We start from the raw sequence: 13,530 nt of genomic DNA, 5'->3' as shown, positions 1-13,530 counted from the left end.
CTGTAATTATGGCCTTACATTTCACGGTTAGGCTGATGACATTCGGGTTTCTATTAGTATTGCTTCAACACAAGCTTCATTTTATCATCTGCATGCCTTTTCTATTTGCTCAGTCAAAATGATGCAAGAATGTTGAGAAATGCCTTCAGTTTTTCCACATTAATTACTGCAAGTCTCTTTTTTTATGGGCTGCCTGCTAAATCAGTCAGCTGTCTTCAGTACATCCCAAACTCAGCAGTTAGAGTCCTTACATCTACCAAACTTACTGAACACATCACACCTGTCCTTCAGCAGCACAAATGTACTGAACGCATGACACCTATCCTTCAGCAGCCCAAACGTACAGAACACATCACACCTGTCCTTTAGGAGTACAAATGTACTGAACGCGTGACACCTGTCTTTTATGAGTACAGACGTACTGAACACATCACATCTGTCCTCCAGCAGCACAAACATACTGAACGCATCACACCTGTCCTTTAGGAGTACAAACATACTGAACACATCACACCTGTCCTCCAGCAGCACAAACATACTGAACACATCACATCTGTCCTCCAGCAGCACAAACATACTGAACGCATCACACCTGTCCTTTAGGAGTACAAACATACTGAACATATCACACCTGTCCTCCAGCAGCACAAACATAATGATCACATCACACCTGTCCTCCAGCAGCACAAACGTACTGAACGCATGACACCTGTCCTCAAGCAGCACAAACGTACTGAACGCGTGACACCTGTCCTTTAGGAGTACAAATGTACTGAACGCATCACACCTGTCCTTTCGCAGTACAAACATACTGAACGCATCACACCTGTCCTTTAAGAGTACAAACGTACTGAACACATCACACCTGTCCTCCAGCATCTGCACTGGCTCCCTCTTATCTACCGGATTAAATATAAACTCCTTCTTCTAACCACCAAATCTCTTCATGCTCTTGCTCTTACCTACAGTACATCTCTGAGCTCATTCAGTTATGCTGGCCGTCTTGCACCCTCAGATCCTGTAGCTCTTAGATCCGGTAGCATGATTCCAACAAACCCGACTTGCAACCATCTTTGGCAGATCCTTTAGTCTCTTTGTAACTGTCCTTGTCTGTCTTCCTGTCACTGTTGGCCCCTCCACTTGCCATGTGGTAACCCTCTCTCAAGTCTTTGTTTTTCACTGAATCCTGGTTCTGGATTTGGATCCAGTTGTGGATTTGTCCATAATGTATCTCGCTCTTCTCAGCATATGCGTCCATCTATCATTCTCGCCACATCACACTTCCTCCTTATTGCTCATTATTCTTCATAGGGTCTTTATTTTCTTTCCTCTTCACTCACATTGTAAAGCATCCTTGGCGGTATGAATTATTATTATTATTATTATTATTATTATTATTGTGATAAACAACACTTGATGTGTAGCACAAAAATATGTAACACATGCTTCATGTGTAACAAAAATCAGCACATTTAAAATTTGGGTGCATTTAGGGAGGCACGGTGGTGGAGAAGGGATCTCTGGGTGCAGATGACATGGCCAGATGCAAATGTAAATCTATTACTTCATTCAAAGGTCAAGTCTGTGCTATTGGTTAAGTGAAAACAAGTGCGGCTGCTGCATGTGGCTCATCACTTGTGATGTTCAGACCTGGAAACCAGCAAGTCTGTACAGGAGTTAATTCAGGAAGAGGCAATAGCAGTTCCGGAGGCAGTGATAGCATGTATTCCCTGAGCTTAGACAGGCTTCCTTCCTGCTGCGTAGACCTTCCTATGCAGCAACCAATGTTACAAGCTAAATATCTTGCCAGAAAATATGATGCTAGACTCTTGTATATTGTGTGTATTTATGCATTAATTAAAATAGATGCAATTATAGAACCTTAGATGGACCAACCAAACTAAGGAAAACTACAGTTGCTGGTTTGTACTGTATAAATGATTGTCTTTGCTGGTTTGGTTTGTAGGATTCTTATTCTTCGTATTACAAAAAATATACCCTTGTTATTATACTTGTTATTTATATTTTAGATTATTATAATTTTGAGGTATAAGTCGATGGTCAGGAATGAATGTGCAATAAACTATATTGAAATATGTCAAAAATTAAAAAATGTCACAATCCGCAACTTCCTGCTGTCGCAGTTGCCACAGCAAAGGCTTTTGTTTTGTTCTCTTTACTTTCCATTGCATGTCACATGCTTTCACTCTGGCTTGCGTTTTCACCTTTTAGTTTTATCTTTCCTATGTTCCATGTTCACTCACCTTTGTTTTGCGCTGGTCAGGTTTTTGTTTGCCTTTTTGTTCCTAGTTCCTTGTGTTTTGTTTATGCTTTATTACATTAGTTCCCCAAGTTGTTCGGGTTGTTGTTTAAGGAGGGGAATTTTCATGCTACTGAGGCCCTTTCAACAGGTAGAGGGGTTTGCGAGCAAAGCGAGACCGGACCCCAAAGCCTCCCTGCCTTGGTCCACCAAGGAAGCTGCCAGCTGCAGAAGAAACATACTTTGGAGCAAAGTCCCCAGGCAGGTCCATCCCACTAAGATTTGCTGTCCACTGTCCAAGCCACTTCAGGGGGCTTTAATGGATTTTTGGTGGGGGCACTCTCTCACTTCCCATCGGGCCTTTCCTATACCTCGTGTGGGTAGGACTGTGGGCCTGAGGGGCTGCCCAGGGGCCTCTTTGTCTTTGTGTCCCCCTAACAGTTGCCCAGCCTCCAGACCCCAGCGTGGAACATGCCATCCAGCCTACAGGTCCCGCTCCAGAAGCCGGAATGGAACATGTAGCTCAGGCTGTGTCCACCCATTGCTGCGCAAGCTCTCCATTACCTCCTGCGGCCATGGCCTGCAACAGGCCAGTGATTCCAGAGGCCTCTATGTTGGCTTCCTGGGCCTGAGTGACTCAAGAGGCCTCTCTGTTGGCCTCCAGGACCCCAGTAACTCTTGTAACTATGCCTCATGCATCCCCTGAAACTCCTGTGTTCTCTGAGGCTGCTGCACCAGCCCCTGTAAATGCCTGCGTTTTTCCCATCACCTGTTCCTGAAACTGGGCTTGTTCCCATTGATGTTCCTGTCCTTGTGCCTGTTGTTGTGCCTGTTCCAGTCCTTGTGACTGTCTCAGTTTCTGTGTCTGTGCCTCTGATCGTGTCTGTCTCTGTTCCCTGTCTGTCTTTGTTCCTGTCCCCATGTCTTATGTGCAGTGCCTAATCCGTTCTGTTCTCCGGAGTCCTGTGCTCTCATGTCCTGTCCTGTCTCCCTGTTCTCCTCCTTCGGTCTGTTGGGCATCTTGTCTGCTCCTCACCCAGTCCCAACTCCTGTGTCTGCTCCTCGTCACATGTCTCCTGTCCCTGCTCCGTGTCACCCCTGGTCCTGCGGCTGCCTTGGATCACCTCGGGTGCCAGTTACAGGTCTTGCCCTGACTCCAGCTCCTGCTCCTTGCCGTTCCTGCTCTTTGTCCTGCCTGTTTCAGTTCCTTCCTGCTTGTCTCACCTCAGCTTCTGTTTCTGTATCTGTCCCGGGTTCCCTTTTTGGTTTGTTTGGCACATAGGAACCACACGTTGGGGGTGAGGGGGTGGCGGTTCTCACAGCAACACCTTCTGCTTTGTATTCTTTCTGGTTCTTTGGGTTCACGTTCACATTCACATTGGTTCCCCTTCACATTCATTCACTCTGGCTTGTGTTTGTTTAGTTTTACCTTTCCAGTTGTGGAATTTTGAGGGTCAGAGGTTATGTGAAGTAAAGAGAATTTGCAAGTAAAGTGCATTTATTACTGCAGAAAGTAGACAGAAAAACACACACAGAAGTTCCTGAGAGGAGAAGTGCCCAGAGGCTCGCTTCTCTCTTCCTCTTTTAGTCGCTCTTACAAATAACAATGTGTTGAAATCACATTTTCTTCAACCTGGCATTTTAGCTGTTCACCTCGGGTTTAGTTGCGTTGGTTGCATCCAGTTTCTGCTAAGGCTTAATGTTTTATTGTTACTCCAGCTCACTTTATCACAATTTCACAGTAATTCCATCTCACCCGTTTTCCATGTTCTCTCTCCTTTGTTTTAAGGTGGTTAGGTTTTTGATTTGCCTCTTTGTTCCTAGCTCATTGTGTTTTGTTTTGTCCTAGTTCCTTGTGTTTGCTTTTTTACTTTAGTTCCCTGGGTTGTTCCATTTAGTTTAGTTAGTTGTGATGGAAAATATTATTTGATCATGTATTGTCACCACATTAGTAAACTCCTCCTCGCACTTACATCCTGCTTTTCGTCTCGTTACTGCATGATGCTTGGTCACAATTTACTTATATGTTACACTGCTGAACAACAAGCAAGATGCGCGTGATGAAGGCAGTGGCAGTATTTATTAAAGACAAGACAAATCAGTGCTTAGGGAAGCATACATGAAAGACAGGGACTTGAGCGTGGCTCGATAGGCATGCGTGAAGCCCAGGTCCAAAGAGGCAGAAGCACGCTAAGCTGTAGTCTTTGTGGGCTAAAAGCGAGGCGCAGGAGAGGGGCACCTGTGCATGTTCAGTCAAAGAGAGAGTAACTAGCAGGTGATCGTAAACTAGGAAGTGGTTGTAAAGTGTGACTGGATTTCTGACTGGGTGCTGACTTTAGATGTGACAGTACAACACATTCAGCAAAAAAATTTAATAATGACGCTAATTTGGTTACATGTTTTGACTTGATTATGAGTTGAATAAGGAATAATGCACTGTGATACTCTGCCAATATTGAAATATTATGTTGTAATGTGTGAAAAGTCAAACCAGCACAAGCAATAATTTTGATGACAGATCAGCACAAACTACAGAGGTTTTGTTCAGTTTCTTTTTACATGGGCTACCATCTTTGCCAAGTTCTCAGTGCTTCTCATGAGGTTGCATGCAGATTTGTGCTTGCAAAGCTATGCTGACAGCTGACTCAAGATCGTCAGCTCTCAAGTTGTTTGATAAAGCAACATGTTTGTTTTTGTTACAGGTAAAAGCTCTGCCCCTCCTGCCCCTCCTGCCCCTCCAGGCAAAGGTACCTTATAGCCATTTTTGACCACCTGTCAACACCTTTAGGCTTATACATTAATGACTGTCCTAAAAAATAAATGAAAATGTGCAGCTTGATGTCAGTATTTTGCTTGAACTATGCAGTTAAGCAAAACCCCCAGTAAATATTCTACCAGCCTAGCATTATGAAACTGTTTAAACAGATTAAACCTACGTGGGTAAAACTGAGTACAGTGTTGTTGTTTCAATTAATATTCAGCTCTCTTTGTATAGCATTATGTGTTCCATTTAATTTGCTATAGCATTACAACATGCATTAAACCTCAGAGGGTTAGTACACAAATAGACTGAGTGCATATCTCTCAAAATTTTGTTTCCGCAATTGAATTCAAGGTATCAACAAATCTTTCATGTCCTACCTTATTAAGCAATGTGGCCAGTGCTTTCCAGAACTTGTAATCCATACCCAGCAAGCTAAGTAATCAAACAGAGTTTTTTGTAAGTCAGACCTTTTCAAAAAAAAGCCTAAAAGAATGAGATGTGTATTATACTCATGATTTCTTTACAAGAGCTTCTGCTTTGAAATGTGGAATGGTAAAAACATCTTTTGTAACACGAGATGTGTACGCCCAAGTGTACATTTGACTAAACCAATGATCTTTCAAATAGTCACTCTCAGTCTGATGGTCGTTGTCCTTCTTTCCTGCTCTTTAGGTATGTCCACCCACACTCCCATGAGTTCAGCTCCCTACAGTGAGTACCTGGAAGTCTGTTTTTCACCCTTGTTGAGCAATAAGAGCTTACATGGTTGTTGTTTTTTAAGACCAGTTTATAACTTTTCCTCCTTCCAGAGTGGATGGGGACTGTCATTATCATCTGCCTTCTCATTTTTTGAGGTATGTACTTATCTTTAACTCTTAGATATATTCAATATACAGATGAAAGTTTCTTTTGGGGGGGGGGGGGGCATATATTTTCATGTATGTTTTTGTGTGTTTGTTTAGTTCTTGTCAAGTTTTATGTAAGCATATGTGTCGGGACATTAAACATAAATCTGGTGAAGCAGCATTGCAAGTTGATCTTCAGTCACACATTATGCTTTGTCATCAGAAACATACATGCTTTTCATGTCACTTTCATTTTGCACAGTGTTTCTTTAAGATGTGGTGTGATTGTTTGGCAAGCATTTTCAGATATTTTAAGACTTTAGGCTCAGTCTCCTTTGCAACAAGTAAAATGACCTATTTATAGGTAATATAAATACCTATACCCCACCTATATGTGGGGCGTTCACTAGTTCACTATTAGTTATTAAACTTTTTTTTTTTTTCGCTTAGCAGTGTATTTCAGTTCACTGGCATTTTATTGAAAACAGGAAGAGGCTTTTTTTCCATGTGTGTTCAATGTTATTCAACTGTAATGATATTTGGTTTCATCATTAACCAAGAAGTTTTTTATTTATATTTATTCTTTATTGATATTTTCATATGTTGTATAAAATACAAGCAGATTAATATCCATTCCCTCTTTAGTGTCCCTTATTTTGTTTAAAATATAAAATCTACATGGTCTTGGTTTTGTAGGAAACTCTTTCAGATCACATACAACCTATCATTTTATCCTTTATGAACTATCGACATAAAAGTTACTAACTAACTTCTTCCACTAGGAGGCAAAGAGTAAACAAGTATTCCTGTAGCTCAGCCCTCTGATCTTGGAGACACTCCTTAGACTTGGCTACAAAAGTGTGTTCAGAGGGATATCCCTTGTTCATTTGATTTCAGATAGTCTTGGGTAATGTCATTTAATTCTGGCCCAAACTGTCACATTGCCCTGATAATATAAAGCTTAGTTTTATATAAAGTTTATTTGTCCCAACATGTTTCCTTTAAGGAAAGTGTTTGGTTCAGTTCAAGGCCAAAGTCATGTAAGAATCCTGGAACTATGCGTGTGGAAGGCCAGCCTCTGTTAGGGCTCACAAGCTCCTCCGTGCATATTGCTGTTGCTATGGACACACAGTTGCTTTTAGGGGGATACAGAACTGTTTCCACAATTCATTATATAATTTGGTTTATGTGTCTTTAGGATTGCTGCCAGAAAATGATGGAGAAGTGGCATCCTCATCATTCATAGTAAAAATTAAATGACAATGCCTTAAGCTGTGGATAATGATAAACTCTACAGGGTTTTGCCATCATGATGGCATGATGGCACACACATACACACACACACACACACACACACACACACACGCACACACACACACACACACACACACATATATTATATTATTATATACTTACATATTTATATACATATATACTTACATATTTAATATTAATTATATAATATGATACATGATTATTATATATTATATGTATTGTATATCATAATTCTTTTAACAGGATACATATACGTGTGTGTGTATGTGTATATGTGTGTATGTATGTATGTTATACATATATATATATATATATATATATATATATATATATATATATATATATATATATATATATATATAATAAGTATATGATATATATATTACACATATATATATATTACACATATATATATATTACACATATATATATTACACACACACACACACATATATATATATATATATATATATATATATATATATCATATACTTATTTAATACACATATATACGTATATTTAATATATTAATTATAAAATATAATACATGACTATTATATGTACTGTACATCATAATTCTTTTAACAGGATACATATTCTTCTAACAGGTGGACTGTTATAAACCTAAAGGTGTATTTGTAATATGTGGGGGCAGTGGTAGTTCAGTGGTAGTTCAATTTACTGATTATTGACTAATAATCAGTAAATTGCCAGTGGATTAACTGAAATCTGCATTGCCTCTAATGCTGTTCAATAAACTTTTTTTAATCACCAAACACATGCTACAGATATCTCCTTACAAATCCTACAATATCAAACTACAGGCCAATGTGTTGCTTGGGAAGTGTAGACTATTTACGCTCGAGTTACATTATGGATAAACCACTGTAAGGGGACATTGTTATTAAGAAATGACCAGTATAGTCATATTTGAAATAGTCAGCTGGCAACTGGGTTTAAACCTTATGGCACCTGACATTTTCCTGCGGAAAGATAACAATTATCACATGTATAACTGGCTAATTGGAAGTGCAACCTAAGAGCGTATTCCAGTCCTCGCTAGCTAGCTTGGTGCTCTGTCACCTTGAGGCCTATATAAAACTGACACTATGAGAAGCCACTTTGCCTACAAAATCATTGGATCCCAAAACATTAACAGTTCCCATGATTCGGCTCGGAGGGTGCTCCCTATTTCTCTTTGCTAGGAAGTCGCTTTGCAAACATCAGCCCCTGTGCACTCGAACTCCCACGTGTGCGCACGAGAAAGGAACACGTGGATGTCGCATAGCAACAGATGCGCCTAGATTTCTCAACAGCAGGTGAGCGGTAGCTAGCGGTAGCTAGCGTTAGCTAACCGAGCTAAGTTAGGAGGTCAAAACCATGGCTGAGGACAGCGGTCTTGAGAAACCAGACACTGGTGCATTAAGCCCCGAACAGCAGGAAAAACTGCGTCAGTTCAAGGTAATGAAAGTTTTAAAATAAACAGAAATCAACACTAGCTAGCGTTAGCGTTAGCTAGCTAGTTCTCTTAGCTTCCCTAGATTTTGCGAATACTGTTGTGAAACCATTTTTGACCTGCAAGTGTGTGAGAATTTTGTTTTCACTTTGGAATTTCTCCCATAGATCAAAACCAGAATAGCGAACGAAATGTATATGAGGGCTCATCCAGAAGTGGAAATTCTGCTGAGTGATTTTCTGAGGTAATTAATGTAACGCTAGCGTTATCCAGGTGGCCATGGTCGAGTGGTTCGTTTTTGTTTAAGAAAGGGCTGTTCATTAAAATGTTCAGGAAATGATGTGTTGTCCAATCCTTGCACGGAAAAGAAGGGGGTGACTAGTATTAAAAACCAAAGATGACAAGTGGTTTTTTTTCCCATACACTTTATGCACTCCATATATGGACAAAGTGGACATTACAAAAAAAGATCACAACCCTTAGAGTTGCACTATCAGCCCTGTGTTTCTGGATTTCTAGGCCTTGTCAAGGTTCCATACAAAAAAAATAAATTATATAGAAGGTAAAGTTCATATATCCACTCTGGCCATACGCTTCTGTGAAGCAACTACACACACACACACACACAACACACACACACACACACATCCACCCACCCACCAAGGGTTGAGTGGAAGGCATGTACACGATGGACTAATTGTGGCTGGACATACAAAGAATGGTCAAACCAATGCAAAAACAATGCAAAAACATATTATGTATGGCGACTGTAGAGATCAAATGTTTACTTCAAAGGAGAGCAAATTTTAGGCATTTTAGAAATCCCAAACAGACACATTTTTAGGTCCCAAAAAGTGAACATGTCTGGGGAAAAAGGATGTATGGTCACCCTATTGAAATATATTAAACACACAGAGGTAAATGACACAGGGATATTGTTTGGAAAATAAAATAAAGCAGAGTTTTTACCCAGCCATTTATAATAGTGGCAATGGAACTTGAATGTGTGCTCACATTCCACATACTTATATGTTACATAAGGATGATCTGCTTGAGAAGAAATTGGTTCCTATGAGAAATGTGCAAGTGTATCAGTTGTATGACAATATCTATGTGAAGCAAGAATTTGATCATTTGACACCCCATCTTTTTTTCAATCATTCATTCTTTTTCTCTCTCTTTCCTTCTTTCTTTCTTTCTTTCTATCTCCCCCCATCAGAGATGTGTTTCTTAATAAACCTACCAATATCAGTGAATTTGCTGCAGGTAAGCATTTTGCTTTAAAACTTAAAATAAACTACTCGGGCCACACGTTTTGACATCAGGCTATAAAAGTGGAAACCTCCTTGTTTTTGTTCACAATAGATACAATTCCTGATTCCTAGATTTGGGATGAAATCCTTGAAATGGAATTTAACATTTTGAGATTGTGAAACTAAGATGAAAAAGTACAAGTATCCACGTGAGCACCTATGTAGCAATAGATTTCCTATTATTCTGCACTGTCTGTTCTCACCATGATTAGCACAGGATGTCAAGAAAGCATATGGTTAGTCTAGACTAAGCTCAGATAGCAATAATATATTAAGCTTTAGCAGAAACTGGATGCAACTAATGGGAAATATGTGTTGTTATTGAATGACTGAACAATGGAATCTTGTAGTGATCATCTCGATTGCCAGATGAAGAAAGTGTCATTTCAACACAGTGCTATGTGTAAGAGAATTCTGTGTGAGATGAGTATTTCTGCAGAAATAAATGCACTTTACTTGTAAGTGGTGTATGACTGTACATTGTGAGGATTTTCTTTCTCCTTCTTCTTTGGCCAGCTTATTGTACAAGCAAGTTATCTGAGTAGTTCTAGCTACCTTTCCTAACTTTGTAATCATCTGTAATCACGTTTATCAAGTGATAAGATTCCAGTGTTGTTGTATTTCCTGGTGAGATAGATTAATGAGTTGATATTTTGTTCACATCTGGCATACAGCTTGATATCATCCATGTAGACAAGGTGGCTGATGGCTCCATTCCATAGCTGATATGCAGAACAGTAGCGAGGACAGGACATTTCCTTGGTAAATCGCACACCTGATGATGACTCGTTCTGTTGGTCTGAAGTTGGCCTCAAGGGTTGTCTTCCACAGCCCCATGGAGTTCTTGATGAAGAGTCTTAAGAGTTCTGTTGATGTTGTACAGGCTCTTGCATTTCAGTATCTGTGTGTGGGATATTGAATCATAGACTTGCTTGTAGTCAATCCAGGTGGAGCACAGGTTGGTCTGTCAGGTCTTACAGTCTTGAGTGTTTTATGCACCAGTAGCTGGTGCTTGGCTTCTCTGGCATTTTTACCAATGCCTTTCTGGGCCCCACTCATGTATTGTGTAATGTGCCTACTCATATTAGCTGCAATTATGCCTGATAGGATCTTCCATGTTGTGTAGAGGCAGGTTAGCAGCTGGTAGTTGGATGGAACTGCCCCTTTCTAGGGGTCCTGCAGACCTGTCTGGCCTTCAGGTAACCATTCAGGGTGGCTTCCATCTGTTAGTAGCTGGTTCATTTATGCTGCCAGTTAGCTTCTCTAGCTAGTAGGTGTGGACCATGTCAGGAGCCTGGAACTGTCCATCTCTTCATATTTATGACCCTTTCTTTGGCGTCTACTAGTGTGATGGTTACTGGATTCTGTTCAGGATGTTGCAGTGATCTGCTTTCAGGTTCAGTAACTTCTAGACATTGCCGTTGTGTGATGCCTCCTTCTCCCATATGCTTTTCCAGTATTGTTCTTTCTCCAGCTTAGGTGGGTTCATTCTCATTTTGTTACCCTTTAGATGGCTCATGGGAGAACATCCTGTTTATTCTCCTGGCTTCTACTTCTCCTGTTTAACTCTTCAGGCAAGCATACAGTGCTATTAATCTTTGCTTGGCTGTCTCCAAGGCCTCAGGTATGGACAGCTTGTTGTATTTCACAAGTAGTTTCATCACGCCTTTCTGCCTTTCGCGCCATGTTGTCCTTATCTTGGCCTCTAACTTTCTTCTCCAAAGAGGATACTGCTCCTTGCTGATGTTCATCTTGTAGTCAAGCACCACACTGTTGCCGTGGTGCACGTCCGCTAGTTGATCTCAGTGATGATTAGAGTAGTGATGGTCCATGGTGCTGCATTCACATCTTCAGGTTCTTCATTCAGTCTTGGTAGTCTGCTACAACTGGAGCCCAGCTTAGCCAGGATCTTCAGTCTCAGGACAGCAGCTCTGGTGTTGATATTGGTGCATGGGTTCGCTGGGTGTTGGTTCCCAATTTTGGGATGTGAGGATGATGATGATGATGATGATGATGATGATGATGATGATGATGATAATGATGATATGAGCATACATCTGCATGTGTGAGTAGTGTGTTCTTTCTAACCAAACGCTATGTTACAGACATTACAAAAATGAGGGGGGGTTTTTGCCAGCATAATTGAATTTGAGTGTGAACTTTTAGATCCTGGAAGCAGTAATAAAAAATAGCACTGATCTGTCATACCCTTCCCACCTGTGCCCCTAACTACAGATAACCAGGCTCAACCGAAGAACAAATTCTTTTAAATCATGCACAAACAACTGTAGTTCCATTGTACCTTTCGCTTTTTTCCTGTTAAATCTTCATTAAGCTTTGTAATGAGTGGGGAAATTATTGATGGATGGTAAACATGTGCTTCAGGCTTTTACATGATAATACATCTATCTAGCTAGCTAAGCCATTTCTCATATATATATATATATATATATATATATATATATATATATATATATATATATATATATATATATAAAATTGTTTCTCATTTAATCAGTATATACTTGTAGTGTGATTTAAGAATAAAGTACAAGTCTTTAAAACTCTAGTTTGTAGAAAGCCCTAGAAGTCATTCTGCCTTTCATTATGCATTGGATACTTGGTTATGTGACTAGGACAGGGGGACTGTACCAGTTTGCTTATTACTTCTGAGGAGCTGAACTGATTGCTCTCTTCTCTCTCAGATCACTTCAATGACCCAGACCTACCAAGGAAAATCCAGGCCAAAGTGAAAGACAGTGGTTCAATGAAAATTTGAATTTTTTCACCATATAAATATTTCAACTGAACAATGACAAAGGCAATGTTCTCTTAACCTTTGCCAATCCTTCCTAACCAGTGCGAATGCACCCTCTAATTAGTACCATTAGGTATTTGGGTTTGTTAAAAGTACTGTCACCAGGGAAGAGGAGATAGTTTGTTTGTTAGATGGGACTATGGGGATCAAAGATGAACTGCACTGAACTGAACATAATGCAACTGTACCAAGAATGCATTGTTATTATAGTTACATCTTGTTGCTTAAGAGATTCTGAACACGTCATTCTCTCTAGGAAAATATTAGCCTGCCTTTCTGACCAGTTCACTTGCAATGTTCTCATTGGTCTTGAGACATTCTTGGCAAAACTCTTGGGAGTTTGCAAACAAGCAGAGGACACAATGAATATAATGAACTGGGAATGTGGATTAGCCTGCATTTCCGATTACACAAGGGTGCTTTTTTTTTACCTTTTCAACATAAATGTAAACAGAAAAGATGTGTATGTTGATTGCTTTTACTTAGTGTTGACAAGCATTTTTTTTCTTTTTTTTTTCCTTTTTCCTTCCTTCACTGATGCAGAATTTCTCTCTCTTGTTTTATAGTTGGTCCTGTCCACAAATTTGACTTGTTATAAATGTATAAAACTATAAGCTTTATATTTTGAAAATAAATTCTCAATATTTCAGTCTTGTTTTTATTATTTGGTCAACTGGCTGAATCAATTCCTTGCTAGTAACTCACATGTGAATTACACGTTATAAAATGTTTTAAATTGCACCTAACAAATCACAGAGGGATCCTGATCAATCAGTGTTCATTCAAACAGAAGCAAAGC

At 39.8% G+C, this 13,530-nt stretch overlaps 1 protein-coding gene across 1 annotated transcript; it reads left to right on the top strand.

The window, feature by feature from the left end:
* Positions 1 to 8,365: 8,365 nt before the first annotated feature.
* On the top strand, positions 8,366 to 13,362 carry LOC113570648 (regulatory subunit of type II PKA R-subunit domain containing 1). Its single transcript, XM_026999184.2, has 4 exons — positions 8,366 to 8,605; positions 8,768 to 8,844; positions 9,820 to 9,866; positions 12,619 to 13,362. The coding sequence occupies exons 1-4, from the start codon at positions 8,525 to 8,527 to the stop codon at positions 12,690 to 12,692; spliced, it is 279 nt and encodes a 92-aa protein (XP_026854985.1). The 5' UTR covers positions 8,366 to 8,524; the 3' UTR covers positions 12,693 to 13,362.
* Positions 13,363 to 13,530: the final 168 nt, after the last annotated feature.

Source organism: Electrophorus electricus, chromosome 10 (assembly GCF_013358815.1).
Source record: "Electrophorus electricus isolate fEleEle1 chromosome 10, fEleEle1.pri, whole genome shotgun sequence".
Lineage (NCBI taxonomy): Eukaryota > Metazoa > Chordata > Actinopteri > Gymnotiformes > Gymnotidae > Electrophorus > Electrophorus electricus.
Note: the sequence above shows the minus strand (reverse complement) of the source record. Positions and strands in the feature narration are given on the sequence as shown.

Bases quoted from the DNA above. Each gene is read 5' to 3' on its own strand.
- LOC113570648 (XM_026999184.2), top strand. From the start codon at position 8,525: ATGGCTGAGGACAGCGGTCTTGAGAAACCAGACACTGGTGCATTAAGC. The intron at 8,845-9,819 runs GTAATTAATGTA...TCCCCCCATCAG, and splicing joins CTGCTGAGTGATTTTCTGAG to AGATGTGTTTCTTAATAAAC. The intron at 9,867-12,618 runs GTAAGCATTTTG...CTTCTCTCTCAG, and splicing joins TATCAGTGAATTTGCTGCAG to ATCACTTCAATGACCCAGAC.